This window comes from Rhodofomes roseus (genome assembly GCF_022264815.1).
Source record: "Rhodofomes roseus strain CIRM-BRFM 1785 chromosome Unknown C8Q71scaffold_32, whole genome shotgun sequence".
Classification (NCBI taxonomy): Eukaryota; Fungi; Basidiomycota; class Agaricomycetes; order Polyporales; family Fomitopsidaceae; genus Rhodofomes; species Rhodofomes roseus.
Window position 1 is genome coordinate 4,180 of NW_025952988.1, and position 18,990 is coordinate 23,169.

The window sequence follows — 18,990 nt, forward strand, 5'->3', positions numbered from 1 at the left end:
GTTGTGGCCGAGGCTGAACAAACACAGACGTTAGGGAAGACACATAAGGAAGGCCTAGTACAGGTGAAGTTACTAAGCATCACCAATTGAACGAGATGTACCATGACATACCGCAGTCAAAGCTAACACAAGCATTGTTGGCGCGACTTCACGTTCGGACGGAGCAATCGTCACCGGGCGTGGTTCGGAAGATACGGTATATAGCGCGGGAGCGATCGGGGAGGAAGCGCTACTCTCGTCGGCGCGGTAGCCCCCGCCGCGTCTGTCGGCGCGTTGAGCGTGAACACGAAGGGTTGACGGGAGTGGCTGATGGTCGGGGTTGAAGTTAGCAGGCACAAGGTGAACACGGGGAAGAGACGCACGGGGGGCAGACGCAGTGGCGGCGGCGCTGTGTTCCTCTGATGGTGATGGGAACAGCGACTGCAGTGGGAACCTGGCACGCAGTGGCAATGCGGCGGGATGAGCGGAGAGGGCTGCGACACGCGGTGAGAGCCACACGGATGAGGGTGGTGAGTTGGGCTATGAGGAGGGTCAGCAGAGCGGATAAGACATACAACGTACCTTTTATGCAGCCTCTCGGCCGCGCTAGCCCTCTACCCTGCATCCGCGTCCTTCGTGAGCACACTAACGACACTTTTGCGGCGTCGTTAGTGCTGTTATGTACTGCTAACGTGTCGCGTTGGACGCGCGTTGACGTGTCAGATTGGTTACGACTCACCTATACCTCTGACAGGCCCATGACGGGCCTGTCTCTTCATGGAACAGCCGCATTTGATGTTCTTGTGGTTGCGCGGCGGGCGAGCGGCGCAGGGCAAGGCCGTGGAGGCTCGTAGAGGAGGTAAAGGGAGTTTGCGAACCGCGCTGGCAGTGGACGGACGCAAGCGCTGTCGGACTTGCCTTATGCGGCAGAATTTTCACGTGATGCGGGTACGCGGACACCGCGCGTTTCTGAAGTCCAAGTCACCCAATAGTCAATAACTGCGACGTCGCCTCGCCGCCGTCGTCCTCCCACTCAGAGTCACCTCACCGCCGCCGTCCTCCCACCCACCTCGCCGCCGCCACCAACACCAACACCCGCTGGTGCCACCGCCCACCAGTACATGCCCGCCACCACCTGCCAGCACGCACCCACCGCCGCCGCCGTCTCATGCCGCCGCCTCGCTGCGCCGCGGCTGACGACAAATGGGCGGTGGACGCGTGAGCACGATGCGAAGGTGAGTAACATCGCACGCGATCGAGCTGACTAACGGGGAGTATGGGGCAGGGCCGGTGCGCGCTCGCTGACCCAGCGCGCACATTGGGCGGGCGACCAGGCGACAGCGCATACGCCAACCGCGAGCGCGCTGGGCGAATGCCCAGCACTGCACGAGCAGATGAGCAGGTGAGTGAGCAAGCACACAGGCACAGGACGCGGATTAGCACCACGCACACGGCAACCGCGAGTGTGCTGTGCCAATGCCCAGCACACACGGCCGACGAGCGCGCCGCGACTACACGCATGGCCGACGAGTGCGCCGCGACTACGGGCACGGCAACGAGCAGGTGGGAGGGTGTGCGGGCAGCGCGGGTGGACAGCTGACGGTCAGCGTGGGCCAGGGCCGGGGCGTGCACGCCGACCCAGCGCGCACGCCGGGCGAGCACTCAGGCGACAGCGCACACGCTAACCGCGAGCGTGCTGGGTGAATATCCCGCACGCAGGCATGGCCGACGAGCGCGCCGTGACTACGGGCACGGCAACGAGCAGGCGGGAGGGTGTGCGGACAGCGCGGGTGGACGGGAATTGTGCGGACGCACACGAGCGGCTGCTCCCGCCTGCGGGCGAAGGGTCGGCGGGGAGCGGATGGCGGGAACGTGTGGGCGCAAGTGCGAGTGAACAGCCTGAGGGAGGACAGCGAGGACAACGGGGTGCAGGCAACAAACCCAACGCCGCGCAGATACCACCGAGGTAAGCAAACCCGCGGTCCACCGCCAACACCGGCGGTGTATCCGGGAAGGGTACGGGTTTGCGGGTTGTGGGTGCGGTATGCGCCCTGCGCACTCACGGTGCTACCCGTGTTTTGGGACACTAACGCCGAGCACCGCGGTCTACGTCCTCGACGACGACCTATGCCCTGCCGCCCTATCATGTTGATTATCAGGAACATAATATATATCTTGTGTTGTGGCGTAATGTCCCAATGTTGAAGTACAAAGGACTGAACTCGTGTAATGTACACCGAATTGTAGAATTGATACAATTTTCTTAATTTTCTTCGGTCTGTTTCACTTGTTGACACTAAGACAAATATTACTACGTCATGTACAGCCCCTCAATGGATTCTCAGCAAGGCTTTGTTCATTCCGCTAATACTGCGGAATGCATTGATCATTAGCTATGTTCTGTAGAACACATCAATCGTTACCTATGTTCTGTAGAATGCATTGATCATTACCTATGTTCTGTAGAATGCATTGATCATTACCTATGTTCTGTAGAATATGTCTACATTAGCTTCGTTCTGCACAATACTCATAACTTCTAACAAATTCTCAAAAGGGGGTTTTCCTGATGTGGTTGGCCGTGCACCAAGGAGCCTCGGTGGAATGAGCAGAAGATCATCGTTTGTCAACCTAAGCATCCGGACGATGCGAAGAGGTGGGAGATATACTTGAAGTCACTGAAGTTCCTCCATGTGCCGTCAAGTGCAGTTCGCCCCTCAGCGGAGTCAGTAGTAAAAGGCTGGCCAGGCATGGATTTTGTGGATGATCAAAGGCCCAGGGGATTACGCGTGTTGCTCGATACCGGTGAGGACAAATCATATGAGTCGTACAATGCTTTGAACTCAACCTATTCGGTTTCAGGCTCTAGCGTCTCGTATTTGCCTTCGCCTTTCGTCGAGCAATTCTGCTCGGACGTCTATTATGATGGGGAGACCCCCGTCGAGGTCCTTATGAGTGAGAAATTCCCAAACACATACAAGGTACCTGCTTGGGTGGAAAGCGACGAAAGGAAAGTGGAGGTTTTGTATGAGTTCGAAGGTGCAGGCGGCCGAAGTGTCCAGGTATCTGGGCCGTTCGAGAAATTCTTCTACCAAAAAAACCCCACTCGCTCGGGCCCCCATCGGCCGTTGGAGGGTTTGATGTTCCCGCAACGCCGATCTGACAGCCACGGTGTTTTTGGTCTGGTAAGCATTGAGCTTGTGGTTTTATCTCGCCTTGACACTGATTTCATGCCATAGAACTTCTTCCAGAGCATGTACGTCTCACTCCACCAAGCGAAGAACGGTCTCGACTTCGTACGGATGGCCGCACAATGGCCCGAGAACTTCAAAACCGACTTGCGAGACTACGAGATTACAGGTCTTTCGGCCACTTAGCAATCGAACAGTGCAGGCGCAGTCTCGCATGCTATGACAGATTGTATTTGTATCACTTGATAGTGAATCTGATGTGACTATTGCTACATGGCTCCGCATGTCCTCTGACATCGTCTGAGGACGTTCTCACAAGTTTTATATAATTCTGAACAGCGACACCGATGGACCGAGCACGTTCATCGCGATATCTCTCGAAACCCTTTGTGCCGCTGCTTCCGCGTGTTAATTTCCCAAACTCAACGCGGGTCTCAATGTGAATCACAAGAGGAGTCATTGGACGCGGGGAACCACTTGGCTGTTATGACTGCCGGTGAGTCAAACACGTTTGGGAGGTTTGGAATTCTTGAAGTACATCGAAGACCCCCCAGCTATGACTTCCTGTGTGCACAACATGAAGAGTAAGCTCGTGCGCAGATGCAGGAGCATTGAACAAGACAGACGGACAGACGGACCAGAGTTGCATACATGGGAAAGTGCGTGCGAAGTGATGGAGGAGGTACAGTATAGGCCGGTGATAGGTAGGTAGGCAGGCGATCAAACGCTCTGGACCAGCGGATAGACGTGCGCGTACACAAAGATGCGAATGAACACAGTCAGCGGAGTGTACGGATGGGAGGACGAGAAAGCTATGCAATCCAAGGACAGAATCGGGTCTGCTACGTCGTTGATCTACCCAAACATCGCCAAACAATATATTGTCAATTAACAAAGAACTAAGATGGTGTGGTACTACGACTGTACGTTCTAGCTATCCATGTCTGCCACACGGGGCGTCGATAGTCGCGGATCCGGCAGTCTCAAGCGAGCTTGAAATCGATGTCGTCCGTCCAAACCAGACCGGTAGGTATCTCCTCCTCTTTCGCGTCAAGCACGGCACCGACCTGATCATGACGAGGGACGAGGTGTACTTCAAATGGGAGGGGCGTGCGGCCAGAGTTTCCGTCGTATTCTTCCAAGCACGGGGGCTTTCCTGGCACGGCGCCGATGCAGAACGCCCAGAGCAGTCGCGAGACTGCGAGGAAGATTTCCTTCTCTGCGACGGGCATACCGGGGCATATACGGCGACTGTGTTGGGGAAGTCAACACGCGGTGGTTTGCGGCATATGCGAACCCACGTACCCAGCTCCGAAAGCCCAATGGTCTCTGTCCATTGGATTTGATTGCTTCGAGGACTCAGCGCTGGAGAGGTTATCGTCAATGAAGCGGTCGGGGTTGAACTCGAACCTGCCAGAACACTGTGAGTTCGGTCCAAACAACACGCAAGACACTGCCGACGCACGGATCTACGTATCGCTCTTCGTTGTGGTGGAGCGAATAACAGTTGAGCATCATCACCGTGTTCGCTGGGATATACATGCCGCGGTAGACGAAGTCGGCGTCCGAACAATGGGGGGTCGCCATCCAGAATGGAGAGTGACAACGAAGAACCTAGGATGAGGTCAGCACGCAGTAGTCTGGGACTGCATAACCCCGGACTCACTTCCTTCACGATGGCTCGTACGTAAGGCAACCGCGGCTCATCCTCGGGCGTGGGCCACCGCGAACGTCCTACAACGCGATCCAGTTCCTGATGTGCTTTGGTCTGGACGTCCGGATGGGAAGGCATCAATGCGAGGAACCATTGAATAGTCCCAGATGTCTATACATAGTCAGCACCGAGCGACCCCAGGTGGTCGAAAGTGTACTCACCGAGTGCGAGCCACCAGTAGCGAAGGCGGTCGTGAGCATGCACATGTCGGTCCAGCTCAACTGTTCCTCTTTCTCGAAGGCAAGCAGGGACTTGACGAGGCAGTCGGGGACATCCTCGCCGGAGTCCATGCGCTCTTTGACGAGACGGACCATCGCACCATATACGTCCAGGAAGTCTTGCCTCAGCTTGCGACCTCGCGAACGAGTGCGGGTAGGTATCCATTGGAGAGGTTTGATGAAGTCGACCGCATTGGACCACGGTCCTTGAGACAGATGAATACCATGGAGAGGTTACGGAGACACTCCGGAGCGACTCACCTGTCAATCGCATGAACTCCATACCCAATGGAAGAGCCCTCTTGACGAGAGGATCCGCGACAGACCCCGTGCGGGTTCCAAAGGTAACAGAAAGCATGTTACTGTCGACTGCGTCAGCGAACCTCAAGGCGGAGCATCTCATGCCTTACTTCAGAACATAACGTCCAACGTAGCGCGCTGGGTTGACGGGAACCTCTCCCTGTTTGGTCTCATGGTATAGCGAGCGAATGAGCATATGCGCTTCGTAGTCGAGAGTCGCCGTGTATCCTTCTACGGCTTTGGAGGCCAAAATGGTGTTCGCGATCCTCCGATGCTTCCTCCTGATTTCGGCGTCAGCCAGTCGACGGATTGACAAATGTAAAACGCACCATGTATCGTTGTAAGGAGTAGCCGTGATCGCACCGCCCTTCAGGATTGTCTGGTTCTTCATGAAATAGTTCCAGCGGCTCGAGAAGTTAGCCCCATTGAGCGCCAAGAGGTCTCGGACAACGGTCGGCTCGTTGAGAACGACGAAGAGCTGGTTACCCATCCAGACTGAGTAGATAGGACCATACTTCTTCGTCCACTTGTGGAGAATGAGTTCAGGGTATCTAGGAAGGAATGGGAAGCGGAACGGGGGTCCAGGGGGAATCGGGTGCCCTTCCTTGTCCCGTAGGTCCTTGCGCAGGATGCACCGTAGGAATATATATGAAACAAGCAGCGTTAAAGTGGTGTATAATAGCTTATGGTCCATGTCGACAGCGGCACTATGGTAGTGGAAAAGTCGTTAACTCTACGCCTCTGCGTCGGAGAATCTGGCAACGCACCGACGCGGTTTTCCGCAGAACAATTAATGGCGCTGACTGCCTTTCGCTGGCGAGTTATAGCCTTGGCGAATAATGATGATCATGGCATTGGCAAACGACCCCGAGATCGTGCCCGGCGGGTATATGCATCATTTCCTGGACATAAGCAGTCAGAACTATCTCAAGTGCGTCGAGCTGTCCCCGACACGGCCGCGCGCCAGGAACAGCATTCTGGCTCCCGCATGACCGCATAGCATCGTCGACTCAGCATCCGCCCACTGCACCGTGACATTCCAGACAGGTCACATCCTGACGCGAAGTCCGCGGCATCATAGTGCGAGAGCGTGGCTACCCGTGCGAATTCGTCGGGAGGTGGTACACTGGTAGACCGCTGGCACCTGTTACACTTGTTACAAGAGCGGCTCAGTGAGACAACGAAACACAAGGCGCCCCGACAACGCCCATGTCGGCAAATCGTGTTACTTACCTACTAGGCTAGTCAAATTTGGGCGAAACGAGGGCGCCAGGGCGGCCTTTTCTCGAATTTCCTGCCAGCCGTTCTTTTCCCGCTTCGCAACCGGTAAGTAGTCTGGAGCTGCGACTCGAAATGGCTGCGATCTGATCATGAGCGAACCGACTCAGCGAGACTGTCACGGTTGTTTCATAGTGCAGGACGGGTTTAGGTCAGTGTGAGTCGCTGATGAGTGCAGTGAATCGATGTAGCTTGTCGCTGGCAGAGCTGCTTGCAAAAAGACCATTCATGAGTCGCGTTCTTCCTCCGTTGAGCGACGACCGACTTTCATCTGAAGCTGGTTTGACGCCGCCCCCGCTCGGCGAAGGCCGTTTCACACTGCCACCTACTTAGGCGCCTGACTGCTGCATATAGTGTGTAAGCCGCGTGTGTAAGCATGTTGAAGCAACACGATTTCAACCTGCTCCGGGCAAGTATGTCGGAATGAAAAGTACTCTGGCCATCAGTGACTCCCGAATATATTCCCTCACCCAGTCACCGAAGCGGCTGGCAAAGTGCACCGACCGAACTCACCTTTGATCGCTGACCTGGAGTAATCTTGTCTCACACCACCAAGCGCTTGCAGGCTGCTACGTACAGTGATAGAACATATGACGGCAGATTGTGAAAGAAGATTTGAATCACTGACGGACCGCAGGCGAGAAAACAACATACTAATATGTACGGACTGGCCATGATGCGGCGAGAAGACACCCCTTTTCCAGCGCATTGTAGCACATTGACAGATGAATCGCGCTGACCGCACGGGCTCACCGTGCGGCTGTCTCGGACTCTCGGTGATGACCATTGATCATTGCAAGATCATTACAGTGATCGCTCTCCAGCCAGCTAATTTGACTGCCCGTGATGGTGCGGAGAGTTGTGGCTGGTCGAATCGAACTGCTCGAGGCCTAGAGGCTTTATGTCACCGTGATTGATTTGAGTGCTGAGCGTGCTGCGTCGCCATCCGGATGCTGTCTTCAAGTTGGATGGGTCTGTAAACTGCGGGCGGGTCCGATCAATCGTGCCGACCCGTGTAGTGAAATTCTTTCGCCACGCCCATACTTGTAGGGGCCTAAGGCCCGACCGGCCGCATAGCAGTCTGCTCCGGACTGTCGGGGGTTCCGTTGACCGGGATCGACATGGGTTTCCCAGGCAACTACCAAAACTTCGTATGGTGCCTTGTCACATCTACTGCGCGTTTTGCTTCATGTGTTCATGATTGTTCCTTTAGATCCCCGATCTTCCTAACAGCTGTGTCGTACTAAGTTAGTAACGGCGTGCACAGTATCATGTTGTAATCTCCCAGTCGGGCATCCGGCAACTGCTGGGACACGCCACGCCTGCACAGGTACGGTAGTGTTTTCCGTGTTTGATACTGCGGTGGACAGGATCACAGAAGACACTAGTAGCCCTCCGCTCGTGGTCTTTGAACATATCCCCGCGGTCCGCCCGCGACCCCAAGTAACTGTTCTGACTTCCACAGGATTCTTACTGCCTGCGCTCTGTCCACACATGACAAAGACCACCACTCCTTTGATTTCCGGTCCCCCAACGTTATCGTCTCGCGGAGCAAATCAGCATGGCAAATCAGCAGGAGCCGTTCGGATGCACCAAAACATGAGAAATGCATATCATCCAGAGAGGAACCCCATGGTGCGCTGACCTACTACTTGCGCATCCCGACTCTCAAGATGCTGAGATCAATTCGCAGGGAGTAGTCAATCTGGCAAGTATCCTTTGACCGGCCGTCGATGCCGCGCGAGAGCTGATAGACGGCTTCACACAGAGCGTAGCGGAGAATTCTCTGATGCAACAAGAGCTGTCCGAGTACCTTGAGAACGCCTTCTCCCTAACAGACACAGTATGTCACCTTTGATCAGATTGCTTTCCGCTGTAATGATGACAAGACTCACCTTAGGATCTGACCTATGGTGACGGGCTCACCGGGAGCGCACGCCTCTCCGGTGCGCTGTCCACCTTCCTGAACGCATACTTTCGTCCGCATCGGCCGGTGCTTTCAGACCACCTCTTTATAGGCGCCGGGGTCATGTCCCTGCTGGACCAGGTCGTCAGCGTGCTGGCAGACCCCGGCGACGGCGTCCTGATCTCGGTGCCCTACTACCCAGGCTTCGATCCCTGCATCACGCTGCACAACGGCGTCGTCCCAGTGGGCGCACAGGTTCCGTTAGACAAGATGCTGACGCTCGGCGAGCTCGACTACCTCGAGGACGCGCTCCGCGCAGCCACTCGCCGGGGAGTCTCGGTCAAGGCTGTCCTCCTCTGCAACCCGCACAATCCACTCGCGCGCTGCTACCCGCGAGAGGTAGTCGAGGCATACTGCCAGTTCTGCGAGCGCCACGGGCTGCACCTCCTCGCGGACGAGGTCTTCGCGCTCTCCGTCTTCGCGCCGCACGGCGCCACGCCCCCGCCTCAGCCGTTCTACTCCGTGCTCGCGCTCGATGCCGACCGTCTCGGGGTCAACCCAGCGCGGTTGCACGTCCTCTACGGCATGTCGAAGGACTTCCTCGCGAACGGGCTTCGTGCGGCCGTCCTCGTCTCACAAGCGAACCCCGACGTCTTGCAGAGCCTCCTTCCCGCTGCGCCCTTCATGGTTGTCGCGTCGCCAACGGCCGTCCTCTGGGCTACACTCCTCGAGGACAAGTCCTTTCTTACTGCCTTCCTCGCCGAGAATAGCCGCCGACTATTCGCGGCGTACGAGCGTACGGCGGCGTGGCTCGCGTTCCACGGCATCCCGCACGCGCCCGCGTCGGCGGGACATTTCCTCCTCGCGGACTTCCGGCCTGTGCTCGTGGACGTCGCGCGCTACGGCGCGGCGCTGACGATCCACGCGGGACATACATTGGAGGAGCGCGAGCGCGCGCTCGCGACACACCTGCTCGCGCGCGGCGTGGCGGTCATGCCCGGCACGGCGTGTCACCTAACGGAGGGCGGTTGGTTCCGCCTCACGTTTGCTCTTCGCGAGGAGCAGATGCGCGTCGCGTTCCGCCGAATCGAGGATGCGCTTGGATGGGACAATTGGCAGCCGCGGCGGTCGGACATCGGACCCCATTTGTAGCTAGCACAGAACACAGAGCAGTGTGCGCTTGTCGTTCTTGTATGGTCGGCAACGGAGATTAAGAACAGCGCGAGGATACCACCTGCGATGGTGATGTTGAGCACTTTTTCCAAGACCATACGAAGCATTCTGCATGACATGCCAAGGGGGAGGCGTGATCAAGTAGGCATTGCAAGCTACATTCGACTTCCCAGTCCAACAAGCCCATTCAGTTTCACCTGCAACATTCGCCAGCGCAATCAAGTAGCGGCACTGCAAGTGTCCGCCCGAGTACGCAAACGTATAGCGCATGACATTGTTGTTTCAGTGAGCTCCATTATAAGCCCCCATCTTCCACTATCTGCGCCAACAGGCGACTGCGCTCTTCGGAACGTGGCGTAAGTGCGACAGCGAAAGGACGCGCTCGCCTGGAAAACAACGGTTATGTTGGGGTGGGTGAATGAAACGACGCACTTACAGTAAACCGACAGACGCAAAGCCTGTCTCCCTATCCGAGTTGATCGGAATCGGCCGCCCTGTGCTTGAGTCAAGCTTTGGGCGGACGTCCAGGGCCCACACGATGGTCGCGAGCATCAGGAACAGGGTATGCTCCCCGACGCGCCGCCCAGGACAGCTCCTGTTACGATTGAGTGAGATGAGAATGCGTTGTAGGGGCGAACGGATGGCCTCACCTCCGACCGAATCCGAATGCATGTAGGGGCAGGCTGGGGTTGTTGAGGTAGCGCTCAGGCTCGAACATCGCAGGGTCCTTGAATACGCGCTCGTCCATATGCATTGACCTGCATGGTGTCGTCAGGCTCTCCCTGTCCTATCGGAGACTGTTGGACCTACCAGATATTCGGTATGACCATTGACCCGCCCGGAATGAAGTAGCCGCCATACTCGTCGTCCTATTCATGCACGGCAGTGGGTTGGTCAGTATGCAACACCAGCGGCCAGAGGAGAAGGGCGCACATCGATCACCGCATGCGGAATCGCGGTCGGCCCGCTCGGGCGCCAACGTAGCACCTCGCAGATAGTCGCACGCAGGTACGGCAGCCGCGTCTCGTCCTCGAACGTGGGGCACCTTTCATCGCCGACGACGGCGTCGACCTCCGCCTGCGCGCGCGCGAGCACACGGGGGTGCAGCGCGAGTGCCATGCTGTCGAGCACTGTCATCAGTGCGATCCCCGCGCTGATGGAGTGGCGTTGTAGGCTTACATCAAGCTGTGCGCCATGATTGACTGTGTGTCTGAGCCTGCGAGGTAGAAGGAGCCGAGAGCCTACGCGGGGAGTTATGAAACGCGTTAACAGCATGGGAAACGCAGACGTACCCAGTACTGTTCCCGGTAGTCGGCCTCTGTCTCGTGCTGGTACTGCAGGAGCCGCGCTGCGATGCCTCTGGCGGGCAGACCCGCTTGCTATAGTCGAAAGGCGTGATCCGCTGCACGAGAAGAGCGTTTACAGGTCGGTCGCTTACGAGATTGCGTCTTGCGTCTTCCATGAGACCTCTGTACGTCGTTTCTGCGAGATTGTAATACTTTGATGCGAGGGCTTTGTACGGCACGTTCGGGATGTATTGCAAGAACGGCAGGAAATCGACGTAGTTCTGGCCCCCATCAATAGCATTAATCCTGTCAAGGAGGCAGCAACGTGAGTACGTGGCTAGCTTCCTCAGAACGAAGCCTCACAGATCATCATTGAGCTTGATCACATTCTTGATTGCGCCCTCTGTATCTTGACCGCTTCTCAACGGTTTGTCGTACACTGCCGTCATCAGCTGTCCGGACCTGAGCCTAATCCAGTCGAACAATGCAGTGATTCGACGTACAATTGATCCTACTGCCCGCGACAAGTATTCGGACCAACGCTCAGGCGATTGGGTGATGCACTGTGATGATAGATCGGGTTATTGTTATTTGTACAGCGGCATCCAATCCCGCTCACGCAAACAAACCTGGACTAGCCGGTGGACCTCAGCGGTCTGAATCGGATGGAAGTATTCTGATACAGCCTGAGCACATCATGAACCATGCAAAGCGACATGTCAATACGCAGTAGACTTACTGCGGGTCGTAACTCCGTAGTGACTAGCTTGCGAACCCGGCGGAAGCGTTCATTCGCATGGATGAAAGGCATCATCATGCCGCCTTGCATCGCCTTGGACGCCTGGCTACTTGGTGAGCAATGTCAAGAGACGACTCAGAACACTCACCATAATAAAGTCAGGTCTCCCTGAATAATTTTGTGCGCGATTTTCCATGAGATCCTGTGCGATCCGAGAAGAGCTGATGATGATGACCGATTTTCCGAAGAGCCGTATGTGAACGAGAGGTCCTAGTAAGTTGGCCTGGATGAAATGTGCGTGTATGCGGGTAGACAAACAAGGACACACCATGTTGCTTGGCCCATTCGTCGATGACGGTGACCATGTTCTTGCCCAAGACTTGGTGAGCATTTCCGATTAGAGGAAGGCTGCGAGGACCAGGAGGCAGGGGGAGGCCCTTTGGATTCTTCCGTCGCCCGACATAGTTTGCAAGAAGTAGATATGTCAAAACAGCCAATACTAGAAGTTGAAGCAGGCCCGCCATGCTTCATAGCACACAGTATGCAGTACTTGGGAACAAATTTGTCCCAACTGAAGAGGTCCGAGTCGGCGCTCGTACGGGCTGTTGAACGAACTTGGAACGAACTGGGACAAATCCCCAGTTTAAGGGAGCCGCCTGCAAACGCTGTGTTTTGCCCGCGCATGGCCGGCGGTGCGGTGGTTGGGTGCGACCGTATCTACACGGCTGAGTACGAGACAAGTCGCCGGGTGCTCGTTGGGAGTGTCACTGTAACATGTAAAACACTCTGAACCGAAGCGAGACCGTGACCGTGACATGATGGGATGGGATCCCCGATCTGAGATCTGATCGGTGAACAGGCACCCTCCGCCACACGGCGCCACACCAAGTTCAGACAGAACCCCGGACAGCCCCCGCCGCCTCTACTTCCAACTAGTAGAAGTCTAATAAAATGAGCGACACCCGGCCTGGAGGAGGACGTGAGGTCGACAACAGTGCGCTTGTAATTTCACTGATTAAGTTCGCTGATGCTGCGAGCACGATGGCTACCACGACCGTGACGCCCGACCGTAGGAGCCCAGTGAGGCTCAGCGCTCGGCCCAATGTAGGACGGGAGATGCACCAGTCTCATGTACGTCAATCTGCAACGGATCGACAGGCTGAAGTAGCATAGCGCATCTGCGGGGTATCATCATTGATTATCATGCGACACTTTCCGTCCGCACGTAGGCGATATTTCACAGTATGTAGCTTGTTACGATCTTCCCACATTCTCAATAGGCTACGGTGACGGTCGGCGGCTGATGCGGCCGCATCCGAAGCTCCCGCATCCTCAGAGTCACCTCCTCATGGGACGCGCACAGCGGGCGGCCCGGCATCCAGACAGACGTTAGACTTAGACTCTAGAGTCTGTTGGAGACGGTGTCCTATCCTACAGCGTCCTCCGCGCCGCACAGATGGCAACCTGCAATACTGTAAGCTCGATGTAATTTGTCTGTAGTCTCGTACTTGGATTGAATGTGTCGCAGGGGCATCAAGAACTAGCGACGGTCCTCTCGACAGGTCTGACCGTCGTCCTCGTCATCTCCTTCGTATCTCAGGTAATGCATGTATACTATATAGACGTCCAGCAGTCAGCGCGGCTCTGACCACTGGACTATGGCAGCACTACAAGATAATCTCGAGACGCCTCTCTCTCGGATTCAGCCCATGGTTTCTGCTACTCGGTGCTACCTCGTCCACCGGTGCCCTGTTGGACATGTGAGCGACCACGTCTCCTACCTTACTTTCGCCGGTGACTCATGATGCGAGACGCATTTAGCTATACGCTACAATGGGGCGTTGTGAAGTGCTGCCGACACGTTGTGAGCCAACTTCCCAACTCTCCGTACACTGAGGTTGGTACACAGCTAACCCCGGGAAGAGCGCAGGGGTCTGTATGGCATCGTTGGGCGGGATCATACAAGTCTCTTTGCAATGGATTCTCTTTAACATCACGTTAGTGTCCCTCAGCTGCTCTGCCTCTGACCAAAGCTAAAGTACAAAAGGTTCGTGCTGGTGCTGCTTTATTTCCCTTCGGAGCGCAAATTCACGACGATGGATGGCTCGCCGAGAAGAGAGACGGCGCGCTTTGATCATCGGAGCGTCGCCGGAGCTACCAAATCGACCGACTGGCGCAATATGAAGATATGTGTCTGGTTGACGGCAGTGCATTTGTACGTTGTAGCGGCAACCTCTGCTCTCGCTCACGATTGTTCTGACTGCTCTGACAGCGTGCTGAGTCTCCTGTACACCGTTGCTATCGTTCATTTCGAGTTCGGCCCTAATTACCCTACACCGCGGGTTGCACAGTGGAGCAAGTTCTTGGGGATTTCGTCCGCACTACTATCGATCTTGCAGTACCTGCCTCAACTCTGGCGCACGTGGCAGATTGGTTTGGTCGGTTCGTTGAGTATACCCATGATGTGCTTCGAGGTGCCGGGTGCCACGGTCATGGTTACCTCCATCGCCCTTCGGTGAGTATCATGACCTTCCAGTCGTCTCTACATCCTGACATACTTCAATAGTGAAGGCACGGATTGGACCAGTGCGTCCCGTCTGACAGTTCAGACGAACGCCCTTTGCTGACACTGTCTGATATACAGATTGGGCGATGTACGCTGCTTCTGGCGCCATGGCTGGGCTGTTGCTGCTCTTATGTTTGGCGTGGAAGGTCAGGCAAGCCAGACTGGGCGTTGATGACTTCGGTAGACCGCTCAACAAACCCATCGACACTCCCAATCCCAGTGAAACAGCGCCCTTGTTGACCGGCGATGTCCGTGCTGCGTAATCCGTAATTCATTGTTCTAGTACTAGATGTAGTCGTGGAATCATAGAGACGGTGTGAATATATATAAGCATGCATAGCTGGTCTCCTCGTTGTACAGGGTATGGGATCAAGATATTCCATGAACACCCACAAACCAGTCGTCAAGTATCGTCTGCGCTAAATTATGGCCATCATCTCGTCATAACATCTACTGTGTGGGTCTCTCCGGTGGATAGAAGCGGCGGGGACTCTGCGCACTGTCCGTGACAACATCCGTGGAGACTTCAATGCCGACGTCGCCTGGCTTGTAGTAGGTGCCACTTTCGAGCTCGAATGACTCGACAGGCGCTCTTGAGCTGCCGCTGCCGATCTGTTGGGGTACATATGGTCACAACTGGCCTCGCCGGAACTGACGCAGAGACTTACTGTGACATTGTGCCTGAGGCTCTTCGGCTGGTAGGTACTGCCAGACATCGTGACGCTCGTCGACGCACGCGAGGTGCCACCCTGAAACCGCAAGTGAGCACCGGTAGAGCATACCAGATAGATGGAGCCGACGCACGAAGGTTGACCTGCCGAACAGCACGTTATCCGGTTCCTGTTCAGACGAGTTGATATTGTTCCAGCCGACGCGCGCGTTCAGCGTGCTGAGGAGTGCATTCGTGTACAGCTTGGAGATAGAAAAGTCCCATGCAAAGCTCCTACGCTCAGATATCCGAGTCAGACGTGATTTCCAGCGAAGAAGAGGACAGGCTTACACGGCGGTTTTCTGATAGACATGAAGTTAGATTGTCGTCCTATGCCGGGCATCAAACGTGTACTACTCACCGAGTCTATGGTGAACAGAAGTAGATCGGCCAACGCAAAGAACATGGTGACAAGTCCAGTTTGCACCGTCAAACGGACGATCCTGTTGATTGACACGTTCGTACTAACATGGAACGTCTTCCGGACCGTCTGCGGCAAAAACAGACAGATGGGGTCAGTACCGCGCCGCGGCGACGTGACTGAGAGCTACGACCCACCAAGCTCCACACGAGTGTTACAGTGATGAGGATATCAGCGATCGCCGACGCGACAAACCAGACCCCACCCGTGAAGTTGAAGTTGAACGTAAACTTGGCCGCGAACAACTTCAGAGTGGCGACGTTAATCGTGACCTTGAGCGCGGCACCTGGTTCAACTCTCGCGTGAGCGTCGCGCATCCACGCGCTAGCATGCTAGATGACAACGTACCGAAGGAGACTAGGGAGAAGAGACAAATAAGGATTGCAATTATCTTGCTCTGAGACACTATGCTGATCCGCCACGCCGTGAATATCTGGACTGGGGTGGATATGAGGACCTGGTATGGTACTTGTGTTCAATCCGATGCGTAGGACCGAGACATTTAGAGAGCCACGAACCGTAACAATGGGTGCTCAACAGCTCGATATGAGCATGATACTAGACTGTGGAACACGCAAGGGAAACTCACAAGCGGCCAACACTAGCGATCTGAAGTCAAACACTTCGTTCAACAGCGATGGGAGGCTACTACGTACTCGTCGGGAAGAACGTCACTGCCTCAACCGTTCCTACAAGAACATGAGGACGCGTTGCGCTGCGGTAAAGGACTGAGGCGTACCAAATTCTTGGACCAAGGGCTGGTAGATCAGATACATATCACACGCAGTATTCACTGTTTCGACTATGAAGAGATAGATCACCTGAAGGACAGAATCCATGTTGGACATAATTCTCAGCTAGACGGAATGAACTCACGAAGTAGCGTATCCAAGTAATATCCCTGTCATTTTCGTCAGACAAGGTCGCGTGAAGCAAGCACGACGCACGTACTTCGAGTATGTCTGGAAATAAATGAACATCTGGCAGCCTATGAGTCGCCTCGCCCCTACGTCCGTGTGCAAAGCCGTACCTGCATGACCATGACCTACGATGCGTGAGCGCGCAGCTTCATCTGACTTAAATGGCTCGCACTCACCCCGAACAATATGCAGTTGAAGAAAACGCCAACGAGCATCGGCCCAAAGCTGCAGGACTGGCAGCTCAACGAGCAGTACACTGGCAGAACACGCAGGCGGTACGCACATTAGGTCTACGGACGGCATCTTGGGCGAAGGCTAAAGGAAACAAATGCTGTGCGCGGCGTAGTGCCAGGTCGGTTCTTATACCACCATCACGCCGTCGGGCGCGCTCAGCGCTGAGCAGCCCGAACCACTAGTGACTAGCCGCTCCGCGCTGGCCATGCCGCATATTCGTATTGCTTCTTGAATGAGTCATGTGTACCACGATACACGTCGATACTGTAACATGTGTGGCATTGTCACATCATCAAGGACGGGAATAATACGAGTCGGTTTGCCCTAGAAAATTCAAGCTAAGTCCGGACACTGGCACTGTATGACAGGTAGATCCTTGATACGCTCTCACTGGCGAACGTAAGTTGCCTTGATTACAGGTCGACTGTGTGAGGTTTGTAACCTTTTACGAGGTCAGCGCGCGTGCCCGTACGCAGTGCGGTAGACACGAGTTCGACCGTAGCGCCTGCCAGTGAGAAAGCGCGGTTACATACGTATACTGGCAGGCGCAGACCCATGGGAAGCGGTTGGTGGGCCGCGGTGCAAGTTCGAGGGGATCCCTTGACAGAGCTTTCTCCGGTCGCTGCCCGCTGGCCGCGCTTCTCAGCCGATACGTACACCGCCAACGTGTTGCCGCCCTACCGTCAGGTCCCCGCGTAAGCTGAGCCTAAGGAACCGGCTCAGCTACGGTCACGTCACCGCCAGATGGCCAAGATGGGGAATCGACTATTATGGTAGAGCGATCTGAGGGGTCTGATCCTCAGCCGATGACTGGCGCTTGGGCAAGGTACAAATGCAGAAACACAATTAGAGCCTTGAACTGGCACTCACTACGGCCTGACACCTCTTCATACTGATGTTTTCTGCAGTGTTCTACGGTTGAGAGAGGTAACAAGTCTCAGACATTAGCGGAAGATATCGGTACAGGCTATGTACGCAAAGACACCAAGTGGATATATACTTATTTTTGAAATCTCTTGCAATGCTGTTGTGTCGAAGTGGTAAGTAGGATGTGGCGTGTCAAGTGCATATTGGTGAGGGTCGAGGGTTCGAGACGCACGACTACTCGTTCATTTTTGCTCACACCATCACTTTTTGCGCCACTTTCCCTTCCCACCCAAGCGCCAGTCATCAGCTGAAGATCAGACCCCTCTTACCGACCATCCCTAAATAGTCGATTTCCCATCTCGGCGATCTGGCCAGGATATGACCTCAGCTGAGCTGGACCTTACGCTCAGCTTACCGCCAAAACCTTACCATTAGGTCAGACACAAACGTCGGTGTATCTGCTGGTTGTCGAGACTCGACGCCGTGGTTGTCCGCGCGCTGCCAGTGCCAGGATTTGAATCGTACCTCGGCAGCCTTGGCAAAGACAGCCCCGCCGGCGCTCTTGTGTTCCACTTCCGGCCTACATAAGGTACGTTCCTGAACGGGCCGCGGTAGTTTACATTGCCGAATTGTAGTGATCTGAGTCCGCGATCCTCTGGGTCCGCGTTTCAAGAGTCCCACCCACCCGCCTTGGTATCTCTCGCCGGCGCCGGATACCAGTCAGTGTCTGGGGGATCCAAAATCCGGTGTGCTGAGCCCCGGCGCTCAGACACAGCACAGACGCAGTGCCATGGCACATCCTTTTGGCTCAGGCTCCTGATGCGCACGTCGGCTCTAACCGCACACTTCACAGCGATCGTGCTTCTCAGCACCGCAGCGGGCGCTGTCCATTCCCGTCGTCCCCGTGGCGCTTCGCCCGCGATCCGACACGGGTGCCAGGAGGTGCCAGGGCTCCGGATCCACGGTCACTTCTCAGCCCCACGCCGACCGTCGAAAAAAATGATTTCCTGCCTGGTGTGACGGTGTCCGACTCAGACGGAACATCATGATTGTTGCATGGGAGCTAATCGGCGGATCTGAGCTGCAGCTGGTCCGGACCTGTCCATCGACCTTAGGCGCATCACTTGGCCGACGTGAATGTGGGCGCACCTTGTGAAGATATTCTGCACGCAGTCTGCCAGATCTGTATTGGCCTTCTCGTGCACAGCCTATCGATAGAAAGATAGGAAGCCCACTGGCCGCACGCCGATGTCACTGTAACCCCATTGACCAACTTGGACATTTCTGCACGCACTATCCCCCGAATCAATCGCGCCCATATTGAAACAACAGTCCATTCTCGACCGAGAAACACAGGCGGGTCACTGCCAGAACATCAAATGATTGCGGTAAGATTGTGGAATGGAGGCGAGCGGCCATTTGTGGATCGACCTCACCTTGGTAACACAATCGGGGGTCATAAGCCTTACGTCTCATTCGGCACACTGAA

The 18,990-nt window shown here is 55.6% G+C and overlaps 8 protein-coding genes across 8 annotated transcripts; 3 read left to right on the plus strand and 5 right to left on the minus strand.

Annotated features, from left to right (window-relative positions):
• On the minus strand, positions 1-856 carry C8Q71DRAFT_786327 (uncharacterized protein). Its single transcript, XM_047925131.1, has 4 exons — positions 719-856; positions 363-666; positions 112-306; positions 1-54 (listed from the first exon to the last, which is right to left on the minus strand). The coding sequence occupies exons 1-3, from the start codon at positions 756-758 to the stop codon at positions 171-173; spliced, it is 480 nt and encodes a 159-aa protein (XP_047773576.1). The 5' UTR covers positions 759-856; the 3' UTR covers positions 1-54; positions 112-170.
• Positions 857-978: 122 nt separating this feature from the next.
• On the minus strand, positions 979-1,596 carry C8Q71DRAFT_786330 (uncharacterized protein; the record flags this gene model as incomplete). Its single annotated transcript, XM_047925132.1, has 1 exon — positions 979-1,596. A coding segment is annotated over exon 1 (257 nt), but the record flags the coding sequence as incomplete, so codon positions are not given.
• Positions 1,597-2,604: 1,008 nt separating this feature from the next.
• On the plus strand, positions 2,605-3,382 carry C8Q71DRAFT_370573 (uncharacterized protein). Its single transcript, XM_047918128.1, has 3 exons — positions 2,605-2,784; positions 2,842-3,164; positions 3,219-3,382. Exons 1-3 carry the CDS (start codon positions 2,730-2,732, stop codon positions 3,354-3,356), a joined length of 516 nt encoding a protein of 171 aa, XP_047773578.1. The 5' UTR covers positions 2,605-2,729; the 3' UTR covers positions 3,357-3,382.
• A 493-nt stretch (positions 3,383-3,875) lies between these two features.
• On the minus strand, positions 3,876-6,165 carry C8Q71DRAFT_370528 (cytochrome P450). The gene is made up of 8 exons (XM_047918127.1): positions 5,732-6,165; positions 5,513-5,683; positions 5,364-5,464; positions 5,046-5,308; positions 4,837-4,995; positions 4,636-4,784; positions 4,476-4,580; positions 3,876-4,421 (listed from the first exon to the last, which is right to left on the minus strand). Exons 1-8 carry the CDS (start codon positions 6,094-6,096, stop codon positions 4,154-4,156), a joined length of 1,581 nt encoding a protein of 526 aa, XP_047773579.1. The 5' UTR covers positions 6,097-6,165; the 3' UTR covers positions 3,876-4,153.
• A 2,203-nt stretch (positions 6,166-8,368) lies between these two features.
• On the plus strand, positions 8,369-9,958 carry C8Q71DRAFT_370674 (pyridoxal phosphate-dependent transferase). The gene is made up of 2 exons (XM_047918129.1): positions 8,369-8,523; positions 8,581-9,958. The coding sequence occupies exons 1-2, from the start codon at positions 8,470-8,472 to the stop codon at positions 9,736-9,738; spliced, it is 1,212 nt and encodes a 403-aa protein (XP_047773580.1). The 5' UTR covers positions 8,369-8,469; the 3' UTR covers positions 9,739-9,958.
• A 96-nt stretch (positions 9,959-10,054) lies between these two features.
• On the minus strand, positions 10,055-12,149 carry C8Q71DRAFT_799433 (cytochrome P450; the record flags this gene model as incomplete). Its single annotated transcript, XM_047925887.1, has 14 exons — positions 10,055-10,145; positions 10,196-10,354; positions 10,410-10,517; positions 10,570-10,628; positions 10,693-10,879; positions 10,939-11,000; positions 11,052-11,138; positions 11,198-11,351; positions 11,409-11,497; positions 11,549-11,608; positions 11,675-11,731; positions 11,785-11,886; positions 11,933-12,054; positions 12,113-12,149. 14 exons carry the CDS (start codon positions 12,147-12,149, stop codon positions 10,055-10,057), a joined length of 1,374 nt encoding a protein of 457 aa, XP_047773581.1.
• Positions 12,150-13,068: 919 nt separating this feature from the next.
• Positions 13,069-14,640, plus strand: C8Q71DRAFT_786361 (uncharacterized protein). The gene is made up of 9 exons (XM_047925133.1): positions 13,069-13,258; positions 13,313-13,384; positions 13,450-13,544; positions 13,606-13,648; positions 13,708-13,781; positions 13,832-13,999; positions 14,057-14,299; positions 14,351-14,370; positions 14,429-14,640. The coding sequence occupies exons 1-9, from the start codon at positions 13,241-13,243 to the stop codon at positions 14,611-14,613; spliced, it is 918 nt and encodes a 305-aa protein (XP_047773582.1). The 5' UTR covers positions 13,069-13,240; the 3' UTR covers positions 14,614-14,640.
• Positions 14,641-16,597, minus strand: C8Q71DRAFT_786364 (uncharacterized protein). Its single transcript, XM_047925134.1, has 13 exons — positions 16,432-16,597; positions 16,357-16,381; positions 16,220-16,301; positions 16,137-16,169; positions 16,070-16,081; positions 15,999-16,012; positions 15,829-15,937; positions 15,618-15,766; positions 15,421-15,549; positions 15,351-15,361; positions 15,155-15,293; positions 15,019-15,099; positions 14,641-14,962 (listed from the first exon to the last, which is right to left on the minus strand). Exons 1-13 carry the CDS (start codon positions 16,458-16,460, stop codon positions 14,801-14,803), a joined length of 975 nt encoding a protein of 324 aa, XP_047773583.1. The 5' UTR covers positions 16,461-16,597; the 3' UTR covers positions 14,641-14,800.
• Between the last annotated feature and the right edge of the window lie 2,393 nt (positions 16,598-18,990).